This window comes from Theobroma cacao, chromosome 10, assembly GCF_000208745.1.
Source record: "Theobroma cacao cultivar B97-61/B2 chromosome 10, Criollo_cocoa_genome_V2, whole genome shotgun sequence".
NCBI classification, from domain to species: domain Eukaryota; kingdom Viridiplantae; phylum Streptophyta; class Magnoliopsida; order Malvales; family Malvaceae; genus Theobroma; species Theobroma cacao.
In genome coordinates, this window is record NC_030859.1 from 1,116,989 (window position 1) to 1,139,644 (window position 22,656).

At 34.1% G+C, this 22,656-nt stretch overlaps 2 protein-coding genes and 1 long non-coding RNA gene across 3 annotated transcripts; 1 reads left to right on the plus strand and 2 right to left on the minus strand.

Moving 5' to 3' along the window:
* Positions 1,401–3,963, plus strand: LOC18593775. The gene is made up of 3 exons (XR_001929889.1): positions 1,401–1,616; positions 2,735–2,788; positions 3,613–3,963. It is a non-coding gene; the product is annotated as an uncharacterized LOC18593775 (long non-coding RNA).
* LOC18585906 (probable LRR receptor-like serine/threonine-protein kinase At3g47570) lies at positions 6,757–10,612 on the minus strand. Its single transcript, XM_018128753.1, has 2 exons — positions 7,658–10,612; positions 6,757–7,436 (listed from the first exon to the last, which is right to left on the minus strand). The coding sequence occupies exons 1-2, from the start codon at positions 9,591–9,593 to the stop codon at positions 7,039–7,041; spliced, it is 2,334 nt and encodes a 777-aa protein (XP_017984242.1). The 5' UTR covers positions 9,594–10,612; the 3' UTR covers positions 6,757–7,038.
* On the minus strand, positions 12,869–16,606 carry LOC18585907 (putative receptor-like protein kinase At3g47110). The gene is made up of 3 exons (XM_018128754.1): positions 15,833–16,606; positions 13,946–15,731; positions 12,869–13,440 (listed from the first exon to the last, which is right to left on the minus strand). Exons 1-3 carry the CDS (start codon positions 16,604–16,606, stop codon positions 13,043–13,045), a joined length of 2,958 nt encoding a protein of 985 aa, XP_017984243.1. The 3' UTR covers positions 12,869–13,042.

Below are 22,656 nucleotides of genomic sequence, written 5' to 3' on the forward strand. Positions count from 1 at the left end.
CAGTACGAGTAGTTAAACATTGATCACTTTCATACCTAGTCTACAGTTGACTTAACAGATCACAGCTAAGATGGTTAGTCTAGAAAAACTTGTCTTTGGCTGAAGGATATGTGGCTCCAGCTGCAGGGAGAAGATTTCCATGACGAAATGGGAAACTACGTTGCCAATACTAAAGTTTTATGGTACTAATTATTACTATTTAAGTAAATTGTGACAGCTTCTGATTTATGAATGTTACCATAAGACTTACCCTACAATAATTAAAAAAATCTTGAATTATATACATTTTTTTATTTTCATTGTATTTAATTAAGTTTTTTGTTATTTATATTCAATTGAACCTTACTTTTTTAGTTTTTTTTTTCAATTGTGCTCTTCTCTTGTAACCAAGATGCAACAAATATAATATCTAGTAACAATTGTCATTTGCTGCATACGTGAAATTTAACGAGATCATGTTGACTAGACACAAGAAGAATTGATGATGTGGAATTTTCATTGATGTTACGTGTCAAGACGTGGTCACCAAACACAAGGATTGATGATGAGGAATTTCTACTGATATGACGTGTCACATCATCAATTTTTATGTATCTAATTAATACGTCACGTCTAATTTCACATAAATAGAAAATGACCGCTGTCATTGATGAGTGCATCAAATACATATATTTAACGAGAGATTAAATACCTAATTAGTCTAAGTTAGACTAGATTTAGGATCAGATTTAGGTATTTTTATTTATTTTATTAGTTTAATTTAATTTATGTTTAAATATTTATTTTAAGTTATTAATGTTAGTTTTATGTTATTTATATTTATTTTCATGTTTTTGTAGTAGTAGGATCAAAAATAATTTCAATTGGTGAAGAAAGGTGCATAATGGAGTGGTGTTTTGTTTGCATATGTTTCAGTTTTTCAAGCATATCTCCCACTACAAGAGTCCAAATGACATGATTTTTAGACCATTAGAAAGCTAAGAGGCAGGGCTACAACTTTGACGTTTACTACTTTGCCCAGTTCTGAACAAAGAATGGTCAAAATCTTTATCAACATAAAAGTACTGCACCAGAAAAACTAAACTGAGCAGAACCTTTGAGAGCCGTGGCTCTGCAAAATGAGAGCCACGGTGCTCAACATATTTTCCAAAATAACTAGCTTGCGGGATTTTAGAAGCTAGGACTTTTGAAGGCTATTTAAGGGGCCTTTTTTAGAGGTGTAATACCCCTCACAAAGTATTTATTATAAAAAAAATTAAATTAAAATTATTAAGCTATAGTTTTATAAAGATAATAAGTAGATATTATTTAGTATTTTATTTATTTACAATTATGACCTTGGGTGTCTTAATAATTAAAAAAATAGAAGAAGGGGTCTTTAAGTAAAAGAATAAGTTTAATTAAGTCAGTTTTATTATCACGTTTAAGTTAGTGGGATTAAGGGTCAGTTTATTTATCCCATTTAAGTTAGTGGGGTTAGGTAGTTTATAAGTTTTAAAAGAACAAACAACAACTTACGTTAGTTCATTCATCAGATTCAAACAACAGACAGTCAGAAAGGCTTAATATCAGGGAAGAAGAAAGATAGAGGAGAGGGAAAGAGATTGCTGATTAAGGTATGTTTGGGAATTATATTTTCATAATTTGGGTACAAAAACCCTAAATTAGATATATTTTTTTATTTTTTTTATTTAAATCCGGTACTTTTCTGATGACTTTCCGGTAGCATGATGGGTACCAATGGAAAGGTCTTGAAAAGATCTTTCCAATGGTTTTTGTAGCATCTTGTTTGGCCTTATGGTTAGGAATATATGAATTTTTGAAGTTAATTAGAAATCTGGTTTTCAACAGTTTTGACAGCCCGACTTTGGGTCACCGGAACTCCATATTCCGGTGACGTTTTTGGTCGTTTCTTTGAGGGCTTTTGAAGTATGAAATTAGATGTTTAATTTGGCATCAATGTCTTGGTTAGAGGCTTCTTGTGTTAAGAGAATTAAAGCCTCAAAGTAGGCTCATTGATACTGGAAACCCAGAAATCTGGGTATTTCTGTGATGATTTCTTGAATTTTGGCTTTCGAAACTTAGGAATCTTGTGGTCTTTTTAATCGAAACAAATTTTGGTCTTGTAGTATGATATGCATACTTTAAATTGGTGTTGATTTCATCACTGGAAATAATTCGGGTTAAAAGATATGAGAGCTTGAAGTAAGCCAAATGGTCATCCAGATTCTGGAAATTCCAGAAAACAGAAAATCTTTTTTTTTTAAATTTGTTTTAAAAATTTGATTTTAATTATTATGTGATAAATTCTATTGTAAATTTCATAAATATTGGATATGTGATTTCTACTGTATTTTTATGTTAAGAAGTATGTATCTTTATATTTTATAAATTTATTTCTTAAATTAGTAGATTTTATTAAAATATCAAAATTTATGAAATTAATTACAAATATGATTTTTACAAGTGAAATTAGTATTATTTCTCTATCTGAAATTTAAAGTCCTTACTGATTTTATGATTTAAGTTTAATTCTCAACCTTATTGGAAATTTTGTTTAATTCAAAAATATAAATAATAATAATATATTACCTTATTAAAAAAAAAAAAAAAGTTCATAAATTGTAATAGGAGTCGCTACACACCCTAAGTGCTTAGGATGGTCAACGAAAAGTCGCATTGTAGGATCTGTTTGCAAATTTAGTTCTGATTTTTGTGTTTCTCGAAATACTAGGCTACTAAGAGGATTTTCGGATTTGCTACTTGAAAGTAAAATTTACGAGATCATGTAAGTGACTGATATCCCTTCGGTGTTTTTACACCTTAAAAATTAGCCTCAATCTGAATTTGTACATGAGATATAATATTTTTCCTATGATTTATTAAAATTGGGTTGAGCATGCAAAATATATATGTATATAAGTTTATATGTTGGATTTAGAATGTAGTTTATGCAAAATGTGATTTCTGATTTTGAAATTTGTATATGACTTTGTATAATGTATACGTATATGTTTTTGCGAATATAAATATAAATATTTAGTCTGAAACGAATATGCTTTTGAGGTGTATGAGATATGCTTTAGAAATTTGATATACTGTTTTATGAACTTTGGTTAATCTAAAAATATATATTTCTGTTTTGTCTCCTAGTATGGCTATGCTCTGACCCTGCCAATGGGGGTTAAATGTTGGCCATGTCGACATGTATTCTGTGATTAGAGATCGATCTCCCAACCGCACTACCGGTTACAGAATAGTAGTATTTGTGATATCTGTTCAGTGCAGCCAATGGTTGCTTTGATATGCTTCTGACCCGTGCCACTGGGGTTAATTGTGGTTCTATTTCTGACCTATGCCACAGGGGTTAAGTGTGGTCGTAGCATGTTACAGGAGACCATTAAAAGTTAAATATTGTGAATATATTTGTTCTGTTATTTGAATGCGCAAATTTTGAAGTATGTGATTCCAAATAAAATTACCCAATATTTTGTCTTGGCATTTGTAAATGATATTTTGCCCTAAATGTTTTAAGCATGCTTAATCCGGCTGAATGGATGTTAGTTACTTGCTGAGTAGTTGGACTCACCCCTTCCTTCAAATTTTTTTCAGGTTGTGATTTGGTCAACCACGCGGGAATTTTGGGGAGTGATGTTTAATTTAGTAGCACTTAAATTATCTAGGATTTATTTAAATATTATGAACATCGAACTTTCTTAATTAGTATTCAGACTTTTATCTTGACTTAGTAGCTTTATGGTTTTGGAGATTTAATTTTGAATATTGTCAAATTATGATATTTGGAAATTCTGTCAACAGATATAGTTTATAAATCACTAAATTCTTCAGGTATATTAGTCTCTTTTAGTAATGGTTTAAGATATATATTTTAGAGCCTTGCATGTCTGTGGGATTATACCTTACAGGTATGCGGCGTCTGTCATGTCTCGGGTCTGGGGCGTGACAAGAGGTTTATGGGAGGAAGCAGCAAGCAATTCTCTGAAGAAAAAGAGTAAAAAACAAAGCAAGAAAGCAAGAGAATTAGAGAGAGAATCAAGATCACAAAGTTTCAATTATTAGTTTTCTCTCTCTACTTTTGTGTATTTCTTATTTTCTTTGACTTGGATTAATAGCTAATTTTCTTTGGATGAAGTTTTTATTAGATATTATGAACTAAACTATTTTTTTAGGATTGCAATTGAACTCACTTGTAATCTAAATTTTTAATCTCTTTCTTGCTTATCTTTAATGGGATTAGAATTGTTTATTCTAATTTGTTCTTAATGCTTTTAATTGCTTGATCACCAATTAAATTGATTTAGAAATCTAAACAAACTTGAGAAGAGGAGTTTAGTGTAGACTAAAATTGAGATAGCATATGATTATATTAATTGATTTGTGTATAGGATAGGGATATACCTATAGGCCATATGTAGCTAAATTAGAGCTTGAACTTAATGAGTTTGTTTTAATTTCAATTCACATAGGGATACAGTGTTTTAGTTAAAATAGATATTTTTATAAAATAAGTCATGAGACCCTTATAAATAATTGAGGACTCTAGATTAACAATTCAACCCATTGAAATAAGTTAAGAAAAAGAGTTAAGATTTAGATGAAGTGTGAGGGATATTGTAATCTTAGGCTTGTTTGATTTGATTGTTACTCAAATTATTATTACTTTGATTTTTTTTTTTTTTAGTTTAAATTTTTGTTAATTATTTTTAGTTAATTAATTTAGTTATTTGATATTGATTGTCTTGCTATGATTAAATTGTTCTAATTTTAACACTTAGTAAAATTTTAGATTAATTCTTTGTGGGATCGATACTCTGCTTGCTTATATACTATCTATTCGATACATATACTTGCGTAGTAAAATTTTAACTGACAGTCATTGAATATAACATCCATTACATTTTTATTACAAGAGGAAGACTCAATTGAATAGAATAAAAAAATAAGAATTCAATTGGATGCAAATAAAACAAAAGATTTAATTGGATACGATAAAAATATTGAGATTCAATTAAAAAATACATATAATTCATAAACTTTTTTACTATTTAAGCCTAAGAGTTATCCCGAGCTTTGGATGGAATATCCACTTTATAGAAATTTAAGTTATTCAAATTATCAACTGTGTAGATTATACTAATTAATCAATCAAGCTTGCAGCGAAATTTCTCCAAAGTCCTATCTAATTTTCCAAAGCAAATCGACAAAGAGAAAAGTTACTTTAATAAAGCCGAAAGAGAAAAGATACAAAAGAGAGAAAAGCCAGCTTAATCCCCACTTGCTTCAATCAGGAACCACCCATGCAATTGCTTAATCATTTTTTTATTACCAAAGTTGATAGAAAATTGAACGAGAATCAACTTTTCATTGATTCAAGACCCAGACAACCCGCCATTGGAGAAGTCTCATAAAAGTCAATAATAAAGAAGGGGCCTTTTCTCACTATACTTTACCAACCCTCTGCTCGAACTCTTGTATCCGCTTTTGACAATGGGGATTTCTTGTGAAAGCAACTAGCCACAGAAATTTTTAGTTAAGATTAGTTTTATGTAATATAATTGCTGAATCCAGGACCTTTGACCATCTCAAATATAATTGAATTATCAGAAAATTGAGATGGTGGAGTGAAGTCAATCGATTGAAATTTTCAATGCTAACTCTAGTTGATGATTGCATAATTGGCAGATGATTCTAAAGGTCTCTCGACTCTCGAGGAGAACGTAAAGGAAAACCAAACACCAATAGTCAGAAATTTAATTATCTGTTTCTATTTCTGAGGCCAGTTCTTTTGAAATTCCTGTAAACAATCCTAGTCTACATGATCTGAATACATGCCAACATAGGCTTGCTGCTGCTGCCTATCTTCTCAAGACAAGAATCCCATATCTGTAAATATCACCTTCTCAAGACACTTCCCTACCCATGCTAAATTCTGCAATAATTTTTCACAAACTTAAAACTCTTTTTTAATTGAGAGAGAGAGAGAGAATTGGCAATTCTTTTCAGATAGTTTTTTCAGCTTAAGAAACAGATCCCCTGTATCTGCACATTGGTAAGTTTACAACTTGAAGAATGAATTTGCTAGTAATCAAGACTATGATTCTACAGAATGTTCTGATAAGCCAATTCATTTAATAAAATTAAATAAATATCTGACTATAAAAAGACAAAAGGAATATCTGATACGGTTAGTACGAAACTAGTTTCTATTAAAAATTGTGTATTAAGTCAATTTTTTCTCTATATCGTTCCAATTAAGTTGGCATCGGAGGAGCAAATGTTAGCTCTAAGAGGTTACCCTATGAAATTTTGTAACTGAGAGCCGCTGTAGTAGTTTCCTAACAAGAAAATTTTCTTCCATTAGAGGATCAAGTAACCCTGCAAAATAGAGTTAGCCAGTAGTTCAGCAACGTATGAACAATGATGACTAAAAGAGCCAGACTTCCTTGTTTATTGTTGTCTAGGACAGGGCAGGCATGCGACTTTAATTAATTCAAAGTCCTCTGCAGATCTTATAATTATTTCTCATGAGTAAAATGGCATCTCCAGCGACTGTGATTATTGAAAAGGGTTTATTTCCGTCTCTAGTTCATCTAAAGGATTCTGTAGCTGTGAAGTATTTTGGTGGTGAAATAGGAATGGATTCTGTTTATTGTTGTGTTGAGCAAATTGAAGCCAATATCATAAATTTCTTCGACTATGGGAATTGAAAAAGGATTGAGAATTTCCAATAAAAAATAAAAAGGAAATTGCCTACTTCTTACTACTTTCAATTGCAAATCAAATTTTTAGGTCACTTTTATTTCCTATCCATTACAAATAATGGAAAGGAGTTAAAAGAAGAGACCAAAGGGCTTGAGGAGAAGTTAAAAGGCAAAAATCAATCACACCAAAATTATAAATTTCAGCAGACAATCCTAGTTTAAACGATTTTAAGACATGCAAAACAAAGTTCAAATATCAATTATTGATACGAAACATAGAGTAAAAGTTTGATTCTGATTCACCAGCTGTTGCAGCCTATCTCCTGTCCCTTGTATGGATCCCAGTCCGAAGCAACCTTGCCTTGATTGCAAGTAGTTGTGTGATAGCATCTTTGATTACCATTCTTTCACCAGGTGCTTCTGCAGAGCATGCAACTCCTATTTTGGTGAAAGAAACCAAACCCTCCAACACCTCTCCCTCAATATTTAGTTGACTTCTTGATCTCTCGTTGTTTTCACTAATTTGATTGAGCAAGCGAAAATCGAGAATCTCCTTCAACCGTTCAGGCAGTGCCATCTTACAGAAATTGTGAAGGCTTAAGCCACCATGAAATATACCATCCGTTGGCCTCCTTCCGGTGATCATCTCCAAGAGCAGAATCCCATAGCTGTATATATCACCTTCTGGAGACACTGCCCCACTCATGCCATATTCTGCAACAATTTGTTATAAACTCAATACTTTTTTTAATGCCAACCATTTGTTTTTAGCTCTAAATAAGAGTTGAGACTTGAGATTGTGCAACTTATTTAATAAGAAGTTTAATAGTTGTTAACATGAAAATAGCAATGTTACGGATTATAAGTTAAATCAATAAGATTTCATTAAATTACAATTACAATTTTCAACAGAAGAGAAATTTATAAAATTTTACCTGAGGGAACATAACCAATTGTTCCTTTCATCATCGAGGAATTTGTTTGATCATTACTCATAGTGTCTGTGTCGCTAGATTGGAGCTTAGCCAATCCAAAATCAGCAACATGTGCAACCATGTCATCATCAAGAAGAACATTGGAAGGCTTTAAATCACAGTGGATAATTACCGCCCCACAATTGTGATGAAGGTAATCTATTGCATTGGCTACATCTATGGCTATGTCTAACCTTTGAACAAAGTTCAAATACCTTGACTCATGTTGCTCATGAAGCCAACTGTCCAAACTCCCATTAGGGATGAATTCGAAAATTAAAGCCTTGAAATCATTGCCTTGGTAATCAATGCTTGAGCAGGAAGTTATAAGTTTGAGAAGATTTCGATGTCGAACTTTCCTCAAAGCCTTGCATTCAGTTGTGAAGCTTTTTGTAGCGCCACTGTTTTGAAGGTTCAGTACCTTCACTGCAACATGTTTTTCTTGCTGATGGAGAACTCCTTTATACACAGAGCCAAAACTTCCCACACCAATTAAGTTGGAAGATGCAAAACCATTAGTTGCTTGCAGAAGCTCTTTATAGGATACTCGTAGGTAGCCATCACCAAACAAAGCTGCAGGGATAAGCTTCTTTCCAAACCTTTGTTTGCAACAGCGAACCAAAAGAAACACGACCAAAATAGAGGCAATTAGAATGCCAAGGATCATAAAAATGAAGGCTTTGGCCGATAGAGCAGTCCCCTTTTTCCTTGGCTTCTGATTAAAGCACTTTGGGAGCTTTATTTCAAAAATCCCTCCACAGAGATTTTTGTTTCCCACGATTGAAAATCCACTAGATTTGTTGAAAATTCCTCCTTTTGGAACTTCACCCTCCAAGTGATTAAAAGAAAGGTTCAAACTACTTAAAAATGGAAGTTCTTCAAGTTCATGTGGTATAGTACCTGACAGGTTATTGCGAGAAAGATCTAAAAATTCAAGAGATTTCAATGAGCCAAAAGACAAGGGAATGCCACCTTGGAAGAAGTTTCCTGCCATATCAAGTGACCTTAATCCAGAACACTCGCCCAATGTCGTCGGAATTTCACCAAACAATTTATTTTCATAAACATATAATCCTATCAGGTTCTTCAGATTTCCAAGATCTGATGGAAGGAGACCGGTCAATGAGTTGTAAGACATGTTAACCCAAATCAAACCTGTAAAAGCACCCAATAGTTGCTCTGGTATACTACCGCTAAGTTTATTTGCACCAAGATCCAAATTTTGAATTCTTTTGCAATTTCTAAGGGCAAGTGGAATTCGTCCTTCAAAATTGTTATCATATAAAATAAGTTCAAACAAACGAGAAAGATTACCAATAAAGGATGGGATTTCACCTGAAAAGTTATTCCAACCAAGAAGCAATGTTTCAAGATTTTTAAGCTTCCCAATAGAAGTTGGAAGGGTGCCCGTCAGGGCATTTCTCCTCATATCTAGAAGAATTAGGTTGACAAGATTACCAATCCCATCCGGAATATTTCCCGAGATCAGATTCCATGCCAAAGAAAGCTTGTTGAGTTGGATTGATAAATTGCCTATGGATTCTGGCAACAGGCCACCTAATCGATTCTCATCAAGTGCCAAAATTTTTAATCGGCTACAATTGCTCAAAGAAGAAAGAAAATCCAAGTCTCCTGCCTTCCCATTTCCAAAGTAGTTGCCGCCAATCCTGAACTGTTGAAGATTCTTAAGGTTTCCCACATCGTTAGGAACAGATCCGCTGATACCATTCAAAACAATGCTAAATATCTCCAACTTAGACATATTAGATATTGACCTTGGAATAGTTCCAATTAATTGATTTCCTGCAATACTAAAGACACGAAGATTTGGAAAAGACATGCCCCCCATTACAACTGCAAGACTCCCTGTTAAATTGTTCATAGCCAAGTCAATCATTTCCAAAGAAGAAAGATTGTAAATTGAGAGAGGAACAGTACCAGTTTGGCTGTTCACACCGAGAAAAAGAATTCTCAAGTTTAAGGCCCTACCTAGAGCATCAGGGATATTTCCCTCCAAATGATTATAAGCAAGCGAGAGCCTCGACAATGACGAAAGGTTTCCTAAAGTAGATGGAATAACCCCAACTAAATTGTTAATATCCAACGAAAGTCTAATGAGTTTCGACAAGTCACCCAACTGGAAAAGAACTTCACCAGTGAGGTTATTAGACGATAAATCAATTGTTAAGAGGTTTGAGCAATTGGCAAGCTCCACAGGGAGTTTTCATGGAGATTATTTGAAGACAGCTCAAAAAAAAGCAACCGCCTTAGGTAGCCAACTTCCTTGGGTATGTTACCTTTCAACCTATTATCAGACAGATTAAGTCTTCTGAGGAAGGTTAAATTGCCAATTGAAGGAGACAAGGACCCAGCTAGTTTCAAACCAGACAACTCCAAAGCAGTGACCCTCTGGTGGCGACGACCACATGTAACACCTTGCCACTCACAAAAGTGGAGAGAAGCATTCCATGAATCGAGAGCTCCTGGATAAGCGCCAACAAGCTGATCCTTTATAGAAAGCAAAGCTATTCTGTCAGTTTCGTTCCCCAAGGCCGATGCAAATTTCAGGGATCGTGGTAGCAATAAGCTGAGTATAACAACAAAGCCAACAAGCAAGTTAATCTGGAGGATGCATATGTTTCCTAAGCATGATTTATCCATTTTCTTAGAAGAAAATTAATTAGCTGGGGAGAGGAATTGAGTTGAGCAACAAGCAGATTTAACTGTCCATGTCCTCCCAATTCTCTTACCACTGCCAAAAAGGGCTTCAGAATTGTTTTGCTATAGGCCTAACCTCTATAGCTGAAGACTACTCCTTTTCCCCTGCTGAAAATTCCATCCATGAGAGGTCCACATGGAAGATCAGAACGTTGGAAAGAATAACATTGACTGAGTAAGTCCTCTCCCAAAAAGGATAGGTCGTCGCAAGCAAAAAAAAAAAAACACTACGAAACTGAAATTTGTCTTCTCTTTTGTTTTTGACTTTTCAGACCAAGAATAAGGAACAACACTTCCAAGCATTAATGAAATTTTATAATTACATGAATCTAGACCACTTTTAGCACGACTAATTCAATAGTTGACTTAAGAGATCCCGTCTGAGACGGTGATCCAGAAAAACTTGTCTTTGGTTGAAGGACATGTTGGCTCCAGCTACGGGGAGAAGACTTCCATTACTAAAGAGGAAACTACATTGCAAGTTTTATAGTACTAAATTATTACTATTAAATTAAATTTTCATAGTTTCTGATGCATAAATGTTACTATAAGAGATTCGCTAAATTAATAAAAAAGTTTCTGAATTATATGCTTTTTTACAATTAAATTTTGTTGAAATATTTAAAAATAAAACTAAATAATTTCAGAGGAAATCGAGCATAGAAATGCAGAACAAGTGGAGCAACAAAGCTTCTGTATATTAATAATGGAGGTCACAATAGTTTTCAATAGGAAAGAGAAAACAATAGGACAAAGGAGTAGTGGTAGAGATGGGCCATGTTTCATACCATTTCTCCCTTCCAGTACACCTTGTGGGAAGCCAGTGACATGCATGTGGCCTGGCTTTTGACAAAATAACTGTAATTGAAAAAGAAATGTAAAAACCTTAAAAATTCAACGAAGTTTTATATTTTTATCATACTTAATTAAGTTATTTATTTATTTACAATTCAATTGATCAGTCCCTATAATTTTATTTTATCTAATTCAATACTTATTTGGTAATTGATGTTAATCAGCACGTCTTGTCAAATTTCATGTATACATAAGGCAATTGTTGGAAATAACATTTGTTATATTTTCTTCACAAGATAAAAGTTCAATTAGGTAAAATAAAAAAATAGATGCTCAACTTAGCACAAATAAAAAAAAATGCAATTGAAAACCATAAAAATATAAGAATTTAATTACAAAATTGTATTGATTATATTTAATAAATCAAAGCCAGCAGGGAAATTTCTCCACAATCCAATCTATAATTTTCCAAAGTAAATTAACAAAGAGAAAAAGTTACTTTAATAAAGCCAGTAAGAAACATTATAAATTTGGTGTAATATAAATTTGCTAAATCCAGGACCTTTGATCATCTCAAATATAATTGAATTATGAGAAAATTGGGATCCTGAATTGAATAAGTTGAAATTTTCACATACTAGTATTACTCTTGTCCAAAGACTTTTAATTGCATGCATTTGTGTCGGTCTGATCTTCCTAATGCCAGTATGTAATTTCTCTTTCTTTCTTTTTTTTTTCTTTAAATGAATTTTACTCTCAAAAAGAAATAAAAAGGGTTCAATCTCCCTCCAATCCTAATAAAAATGTTTCCAATTTCTCAGTTCTTTATTTCTTATGAAATGCTAAAATGAAAAATGTTTTAGTATAACTACTGCTAGTTCTTTTTTACCACTTTACTTTTACTCTTTAAGAAATTTTCAAGGCGTTAGACAAGATTTCAAAGTTTTATACATATCTTTGATCCATCAAGGAAGAAAGAAAATACAGATTGAATATAAGATTTTGCAGAAATATAAGTTTCTGCAGACAATCCTAGTTTAAACGATTTTAAGACATGCAAAAGATTGAGTAAAAATTCGATTCTGATTCACCAGCTGTTGTTGAAATACCTTTACTGTTAAAATGGAGTTACGACCATTAAGTTAATTTTAAACATCTTTTCAGGACTAACTCTCTTTCCTGGAACATTGCTTCCCTGCCTCTATGTTGCTAAGTTGACTGTTTCTCCATGTTTGTAGAAGAAATTATTTCCTGTACTTACTGAGCATTGACTATAAAACGAGGTTGTACCACAGACACTGTCTGCTGATGTGTGTGTTGTTTAAGATTTGAAATTCGGACCATTAGTATAGCTAATTCCTAACATGTTGCACTTAAGTAAGGATCAAGCATGATAGGTTCACTGTTCTCTCTAGTTCTTCTAACACATACTGTAGTTGTGAAGTATTTTGGTGATGATATAGGAATACATTCTGTTGATTGTTGTCTTCAAAGCAAATTGTTGCAGGTTGGGCAAATCGAAGCCGATATCATTATACAAATTTCCCTCAAGCTCATATTAGACAAAGCTTGTAATCGATTCACTCTCATTCTGTAATTAAGCCAATGGAAAATATTGACTTCAGGAATCAAAAAAGGATAAAAGCAGACAAATAGAAATATCAATTTCACACCACAAATGTAAATTTCACTTTCCAAAGCCAAGTCTTTTGAAATCACAGCAGACAATCCTAGTTGAAACGATTCTAAGAAAGGCAAAACAAAGTTCAAATATCCATTATTGATACAGAACATTGAGTAGAAGTTTGCTTCCGATTCACCAGCTGCTGCTGCCTATCTCCGCTCCCTTCTATGGATTCCAGTGCGAAGCAACCTTGCCTTGATTGCAAGTAGTTGTGTAATAGAATCTTTGATTCCCATTCTTTCACCAGGTGCTTCTGTAGAGCATGCAACTCCTATTTTAGTGAAAGAAACCAAACTCTCCAACATCTCTCTTTCCCTGTTCGGCTGACTTCTTGATCCCTCGTTGTTTTCACTAAGTTGTGCGAGCAAGCGAAAATCGAGAATCTCCTTCAAACGTTCAGGCAGTGCCATCTTGCAAAAATTGTGAAGGCTTAAGCCGCCATAAAACATACCATCCGTTGGTCTCCTTCCGGTGATCATCTCTAAGAGCAGAATCCCATAGCTGTAGATATCACCTTCTGGGGACACTGTCCCGCCCATGCCATATTCTGCCACAATTTATATAAACTCAATACTTCTTTTAATGCCAACCATTTGTTTTTAGCTCTCATTAAGAGTTGAGACTTGATATTTTGCATCTATATTACCTAAAAGTTTTAATGGCTTTTCAAAAAATTTTAACAATTTTAGCACATGCATGCTAGCTCAAAGTCAGAGAGAGGAATTGGGAACTTTTTCAAACAATTTTTTCAGCTTAAGAGTATGGAGAGGGGATATTGTGTAATATCTCATTCCATGTCCGATCTAAATCAATCACTGCAAGTAATTTGAGTTTAACTTTTGAGAGTCGCATGGCTTAGGTTTGAAGTTGTTGAGCTAGTGTTGAATGCTATAAATATATGGGGCTGGTTATCAAGACTAAGATTCTATAAAATGTTCTAATAAGTCAAAACATTTAAAAAAGTATAATAATCTGATAAAGCTTCTTTGAGGATTAAAAAAACATCTCATCAACAAACTTCAGAAAGATAAAGGAAGATATGAAAATTTTACCTGGGGGAACATAACCAATCGTTCCTTTCATCATTGAAGAACCAGTTTGATCATTACCCATGTTGTTTGTGTCGCTAGACAGGAGCTTAGCCAATCCAAAATCACTAACATGTGCAACCATGTCATCATCAAGAAGAACATTGGTAGGCTTCAGATCACAGTGGACAATTACCGCCTCGCAATTGTGATGAAGGTACTCTATTGCATTGGCTACATCTATGGCTATGTCTAACCTTTGAACAAAGTTCAAATACCTTGACTCATGTTGCTCATGAAGCCAACTGTCCAAACTACCATTAGGGATGAATTCGAAAACTAAAGCCTTGAAATCATTGCCTTGGTAATCAATGCTCGAGCAGGAAGTTATAATTTTGAGAAGATTCCGATGTCGAACTTTCCTCAAAGCCTTGCATTCAGCCGTGAAGCTCTTTGCAGCGCCACGGTTTTGAAGGTTCAGTACCTTCACTGCAACAGGTTTCTCTTGCTGATGAAGAACTCCTTTGTACACAGAGCCAAAACTTCCCACACCAATCGAGTTGGAAGATGCAAAACCACCAGTTGCTTGTAGAAGCTCTTTGTAGGATACCCGCAAGTAGCCATCACCAAACAAAGCAACAGGGATAAGCTTCTTTCCAGACCTATGTCTGCAGCAACGAACGAAAAGAAGCACGACCAAAATAGAGGCAATTAGAATGCCAAGGATCATACCAATGATGGCTTTGATCGACAAAGCAGTCCCCTTTTTCCTTGGCTCCTGATTAAAGCATTTTGGGAGCTTTATTTCAGGTATCCCTCCACAGAGATTTTTGTTCCCCACAACTAAAAATCCACTAGATTTATTAAAAACCCCTCCTTTTGGAACTTCACCCTCCAAGTGATTAAAAGAAAGGTTCAAACTGCTTAAAAATGGAAGTTTTTCAAGCTCATGTGGTATGGTGCCAGACAGGTTATTGCGGGAAAGATTTAAAATTTCAAGAGATTTCAAAGAGCCAAAAGAAAAGGGAATGCTACCTTGGAAGAAGTTTCCAGCCATATCAAGTGACCTTAATCCAGAACACTCGCCAAGTGTTTTTGGAATTTCACCAGACAATTTATTTTCATAAACAAATAATCCTACCAGGTACACTAGATTACCAAAATCTGATGGAAGGGGACCAGTCAATGAGTTGTAAGATATGTTAACCACAATTAAACTTTTAAAAGCACTAAATAATTGATCTGGTATACTACCTGTAAGTTTATTTTCGGCAAGAAACAAGCTTTGCATATTTTTGCAATTTCTAAGGGCAAGTGGAATTCTTCCTACAAAATTGTTACCAAATAAAACAAGATCAAACAATCGAGAGAGGTTGCCAATGAAGGATGGGATTTCACCTAAAAAGTTATTCCAACCAAGAAGCAATCTTTCAAGATTTGGAAGCTTCCCAATAGAAGTTGGAAGGGTGCCCACCAGGGCATTTCTCCTCATATCCATAACAATTAGGTTGACAAGATTACCAATCCCTTCAGGAATATCTCCCGAGATCTGATTCCACCCGATATAAAGCATGTTGAGCTGAATTGATAAATTACCTATGGATTCTGGCAACAGGCCACCTAATTGATTCAGTTCTAGATCCAAATATTTTAATAGGCTACAATTGCTCAAAGAAGAAAGAAAATCTAGGTCTCCTATTTTCCCATTTCCAAAGTAGTTGCCACCAATCTTGAACTCTTGGAGATTCTTAAGGTTTCCCAAATCGTTAGGAACAGATCCGTTAATACCATTCACAGAGATGTCAAACATCTCCAGATTAGACAAATTAGATATTGACATTGAATAGTTCCAATTAAATGATTTCCTCCGCTAGTAAAGTATCGAAGATTTGGAGAAAGAATGCCTATTACAGCTGCAAGACTTCCTGAGAAATTGTTCAAAGCCAAGTTAATCATTTCCAAGGAAGAAAGATTGTGAAATGAGAGAGGAAGAGTACCAGCCAGGTTGTTGCCACCGAGAAAAAGATTTCTCAAGTTTAAAGCCTTGCCCAGAGCATCAGGGATATTTCCCTCCAAATGATTATAAGAAACCGACAAATGCCACAATGATGAAAGGTTTCCTAAAGAAGATGCAATGCCCCCAACTAAATTGTTGGCAGCCAAGGAGAGTCTGATGAGTTTCGACAAATCGCCCAACTCGAAAGGAACTTCACCAGTGAGATTATTATCCGTTATATGAATCCGTTGGAGGTTTGAGCAATTAGCAAGCTCTACAGGGATTCTGCCATGGAGATTATTTTGAAACAGATCAAAAACACGCAGCTGCCTTAGGTAGCCAACTTCTTTGGGTATATTACCTTGCAATCTATTATCAGACAAATTAAGTCTTCTGAGGAAGGTTAAATTACCAATTGAAGGAGATAAGGACCCAGCTAGTTTCAAACCATCCAAGTCCAGAGCAGTGACCCTCTGGTGGCGACGGCCACATGTAACACCTTGCCACTCACAGAAGTGGAGAGAAGCATTCCATGAATGGAGAGGTCCTGCTCCTGCACCAACCAGCTGATCCTTTACAGAAAGCAAAGCTATTCTGTCAGTTTCGTTCCCCAGGGCCAATGTAAATTTCAGGGATCCTGGTGCCAATAAGCTGAGTATGATAACAAAGCAAACAAGCAACTTAACCATCTTCTTTGAAGAAAATTAGTTAGGGAGAGGAATTGAATTGGGCAATAAGCAGGTTTAACCGTCCATGTCCTCCCAAATTGGTTGGCTATAGGCCTAATCATTATAGCTGAAGACTATTCGTTTGCGCCAGCTGAAAATTTCATCCATGAGAGAGGAATTGAATTGGGCACCAAGCAGGTTTAACCTTCCATGTCCTCCCAAATTGGTTCGCTCTAGGCCTAATCATTATAGCTGAAGACTACTCGTTTGCCCCAGTTGGAAATTTCATCCATGAGAACTATACATACAAGTAAACGGACATGGAAAATCATAGTCCAATCGGAACGTTGACCAGAAATAAAATTGACTGTCAAAGTCTTCCACCCAAAAAGGACGGTTCTTCGCTGCAAGAAAACAGTCCCCCATAGATTAGAAACAGAACTTCGTCTTCTCTTTTGGACCAAGAACAGGAAATACACTAACAAGAATTAATAAAATTTTATGATTACATGAATCTTGAATGCATTTAGTACGACTCGTTTAACATTGATCACTTTTCATAGCTAGTCTGCAATTGGCTCAAGAGCTTGCAGGGTGAAGACTTCCATAACGAAAAGGGAAACTACGTTGCCTATACCAAAGTTTTATAGTACTAAATTATTACTATTAAATTAAATTTTCATAGCTTCTGAATCTATGATGTAAGAGTTGCATTAAAATAGTAACAAAAATTTCCAAACTATATGTTGTTTTGTAATTAAGTTTTTATACTTTTATCGTACTAAATTAAGTTATTTTTTTTATTTGTATTATTTGTGTCTAATTAATCAATGTCTATTCTTTGATTTTACCCTATTAAGTCCTTATCCCTTAAATAAAAGTAATGGACATTATATGCAATGATAGCTTTACGTGTACGTGAAATTTGTCGTGTCATGTGCTGAATAAACACAGCAAAAATTAATAATATAAATGTCATTTACTACATCACCGATTCTTGTTGTATTTAATCAATACATGTCATCAAATTTCATGTACGCAACAAGTGACAGTTATTGAGAATAATGTTTGTTATATTTTCCTCTACGAGATAAGAGCTTAATTAGATAAAATAAAGTACAAATGCTCAATTGGATATAAATAAAAAAATTAATTGAGTACAATAAAAATATGAAAATTCAATTACGAAAATATATATAGTTCAAAGTTTTTTTTTTATTATTTAAGTCCAAGAGTTATCATATTATCAATTTGTATAGATTGTACTTAATCAATCAAGCCAGCCAGAAAATTTCTCCATAATCCTATCTAATTTTCCGTAGTAAATCAACAAAGAGAAAAGCTACTTTAATCAACCCGGTACGATAGATACTTAATAATGTAACATAATTGTAGAATGTAGAATCCGGGACCTTTAACATTCTCAAATATAATTGAATTATAAAAAAAAAAAAGAAAATACCCTTTATTAGAAACTGCAAATATATGAACTAATTCATGAATATAAGACTTTATACAAAATATTTACTTGAAACCCACTTTAAAGATTGATGGTTGCATAATTGGCAGATAAATTTTAAAAAGGAAAACCGATCACAATGTCAGTCTGAACTCTGAAGCCCTTTCCTTGGCAATCTTCTGTGTTCATGTCACCTTTGAAATAACTAGAAAATGATCAAGAAACAGTTTTTCGTTACAAGATAAGAATTCAATTAGGTAAAATGAAAAAATAGATGCTCAACTTAACACAAATAAAAAAGAAGTTAATTGAAAACCATAAAAATATAATAATTTAATTACAAAAATGTATAGATTATACTTAATCAATCAAAGCAGGCAGGGAAATTTCTCCATAGTCGTACCTAATTTCCCAAAGTAAATCAACAAATAGAAAAGTTACATTAATCAAGCCAGTAAGATATATACTAATTTGATGTAATATAATTGTTGAATCGAAGACTTTTAACCATCTCAAATATGATTGAATTATCAGAAAATTGGCATCGTGAAGTGAATAAGTTGAAATTTTCATATGCAAGTATATGAAGTATATATATTATTTATCCATGCTAGCAGTACTCTCATCTAAACACTTTTAATAGAGTGCATTAGTGCTAGTGTCATCGCCCTAATATTGGTATGTAATTTTTTTTCGAAAAATGAATTTTACTCTCAAAAAGAAATAAAAAAGGGTTTCATCTTGTGAGACCTCGACCTTTATAGGCTCATAACTAGATATAGACGTAATAACACGGGCTAGGGGTAGTTTCGTCATTTTTTTAGTAAGCCCCTAAAAGTAAGTTTTAAAATATATTAAGGCCTAAGTAGGCCTAAGGCATAAATGAATGACAAAAATATAGGTAAAATGACAAAGGAAATAAAAATGATGATGGTTTCCACGGTAGGGGCAAAATGGTCATTTTTCATCTCAAGTCAAAATTTTTAAGTTTTTGCGAACCCAAGCATTTCTAAACCATTATGGACTTTGTTTCAATGTCAAAAGAGTAAAAAGATTGCATAAAGGATTGAAGGACAACAAGCTAACTTGTTGAGGGCATTTTGGTAATTTAAGTGGAGTGGATAAGCTTGAGCTATAAATATCTCTTTCTTCCAGCAGCTTCTTCATTCTCCAACAAATTTTTCTTCTTCTTCTTCCTCTCATCTCACGTTGCTTTCATCCTTCATGAAAGCTTGATATGAAAGCTCCATAACCTTCTATCACGACCCAAATTTCGAACCATGACCGGCGCAAGGGCCCAATAGACGTAGTCCATTAAGCCCAAGCAAGCCTATTAATCTGACATGTTCATTATTCCATCATAAACTGCTAAGTCATATTTCATAACTTAGAATCAAAATAATATTAAACATTGCCACCTCATATTGGCATACCAAACAAGTGTATATACATTATCTACAATATGTATCTTAATAATTTACATTAGGTTTGTCTATACACAACAAAAGAATACTTGACTTCCAGCGGAGGGACTTGGACGAATGTATATCTACTGAATGCTGAGACACCTACCAGAAGATGGATACAAGTCTACAAGGACACCTCATCCTAGTTATCGGCTGTCTCGTGATCTGAAAACATGAAGTTGAAAACGGTGAGTATAAACCCAGTGAGTGAACAAGGAAGGGGACAAGCAACAACAAGGGAGAATTTAAAATCATGATGCACTTGTTTCAAAACAATGCAATTTAGTTCCATTCAGATTAAAAACACCTCATCAAGCCCTTAAATGATTAATCATTTGAAAATCATAAACTCATACATAACGAACCATTTGAAGAATGAAAGCTTCAATGATACGCAAGCAAGTCAAATACGATAACGAATCTTCGCTGCAGCGGAAAGGCATTCTCGCTGCAACGACGTTGGGATTAAGTTATTAGCCGAACGAGGGTTTTTCAACTGACCGAGGGTTTCCCACTAAACCTCCTCATTTAAAACTTAACTCATATAGTCCTTAATGTTGAAAGTCCATGCTCAGATATGGTAGTAAAGAAGTGAAAAATAGGGTAGCAATTGGATAAGACAAAAGACAAAACAGAAAGTTTTTTGCTGCAGCGAGATTTTAGTCATAAAATAGAAAGTTTCTCACTACAGCGAGAATGAATCTCGCTGCAACAAAAATGGATTCTCACTGCAGCGAGTTTTCGGCCAGCCTACCCTTTCAAAACCCAAGAGTTTCTCGCTGCAGCGAGAAACAGAGTACCAATGAAAAATTTTCCCTTTTTCCCAAGAAAAACCACCCTACTGAAATGTCCAAACCAACATGAAACACATAACAATTTTTCAAAGTTTAACATATCAAGTTTCACATGCATTACAACCATATACCATTACTCATTAATTTCTTATATCACACATATTTACATATGTATAGATGTATACGTATACCCATCATCATCATGCACACCATCCCATCATCATCATACACACCATCACATCATCATCATCATCAGCTCATACGCACTCCCTACTCGCACATGGCTGGATCATCACCGGGTTATGCGCACTCCCTACTCGCACATAATCGGGTCATTCTCGACTTATGCGCAGTCCCTACTCGCACATAACCGAGTCAATATAATTACACAACACTATACTCAAACATATATGTATATCAAGATAATGCTGCAACATAGAGATCCATGATAACCACATGTCATAACATAAAATTGATTCATCAAAGGCTTGTTCCCAAGGTACTTGTTTTAACAAAAGTTGTATAGAATCATTCAAATACTTTGTACAAAACGATCATATTCCCAAAACGATTTTGATAAGCAGTCCACTCACAAGTATATTGTTGAGCCTTTAGCTGACTCTAATTCCCTTAATGATCCAATTGGGATGATAGGGCATCGTTAGAACCTAAAATCACATTAGCAGCAACAATAGGTCAATTCACATACTATAAACCCTAAAAGCTATCCTTTAGCTAACCACTTTAAATGGCTATCTATGTTCACTATCTTAAACACTATAAAGTGGATGAACATCCTCAACAATAAAATAGCTTATAATCTTAATTACTAGCCATTATCCACAGTTAAAAATCAAGCTTGGTTCATCACTCACCCTAGGGTTTCTTTGTAGTTGAATTCTCTTCCAATAGCTTCCAAATCAAATGGGTAATTCTCTTTTTCTCTCTCTAGAATGCCCAACTAGTGAGAGAAAGTATGAAAATAAGATTTATCAAGGGTTTTAAGGAGAGAGAGTGGAAGAATACAAGGGTTCTATTCATAAGGGCACAAAGGTATCAAAACTAGACTAGAGAGAGAAAAGCATGCAAGCTCCATATCAAGCTTCCATGGAGGTTGAAAGCAACGTGAAAGAGAATGAGGAGGAAGAAAAAGAAGAAGCTGCTGGAAAATGGGAGAATAAGCTGCTAGAAGAAAGATATTTATAGCCAATCTTATCCATTCCACTTAAATTACCAAAATACCCCTCCACCAATTAACTTACTCTCCTCCAACCCTTCAATAAATCTTTTTACTCCTTTGACACTGGGACAAGGTCCATAATGGTCTAAACATAATCGGGTTCATGAAAACTTAAAATTTTAACCCGAGGTAAAAAATGACCATTTTGCCCCTACCGTGAAAATATCAAAATTTTTGTTTCCTTTTCATTTCACCCCTAATTTCATCATCCATTTATACCTTAGGCCTACTTAGGCCATAATATTGTTTAAAATCTTACTTTTATGGGCTTACTAAGGAAATGATGAAATTACCCATAATCAAGGATATCGCGTATTTTACTAACTATGAGTCTATAAGGGTCAAGGTCTCACACTTTTCTCAAAATAGCTCCAATTTTCAAGCTTTTGTGCACTTTTGCATAGAACCCTTGTACTCTTTCACTCTCTTACTTTAAAACCCTTGAAAAAAATCTTATTTCCATACTTTCTCTCACTAGCTAGGTGTTTAGAGAGAGAAAGATGGACCTTCAATAATAGCTTGAAAGTTTTTGGAAAGAATTTCAAATACAAAGCTACCAAGGTGAGTGATGAATTATAATTGATTTTTAGTATTGAAAATGATTAGTGTTTAGACTTTGGGTGTTTTGGTAGTTGAGGTTGTTCATTCACTTTAGAGTGATTAGGATAGTGAACATAAATAGCCACTTAAATGGTAATTGAAAGCTAGCTAAAAGAAAGCTTTTAGAATTTATAAGTATGTGAATTGACTTAATGGTGATGCTAATGTGATAATAGGTTCCAACAAAGCCCCATCGCCCCATTTGGACCATTAGCGAAGTTAGAGTCGACTAAAAATTCAACAAAATACCGGTGAGTGAACTTGCATTTCAAAATTTGTTTTGGGAGATATAATTACATTTGTATGACACATTTGAATGATTTATTTCAACTTTTCTTTAAAGATATGAGTTGGGGAACAAGCCCTTGATAAAATATTTTGATGTTATGAAAAAATGTAAAATGTGTAAAAGGACGGACCTATGTGCTCCTATACCGTATTGATATATATATATATATATATATATATACAAATAATGTTGTGTAATGATATTGACCCGGCTATGTGCGAGT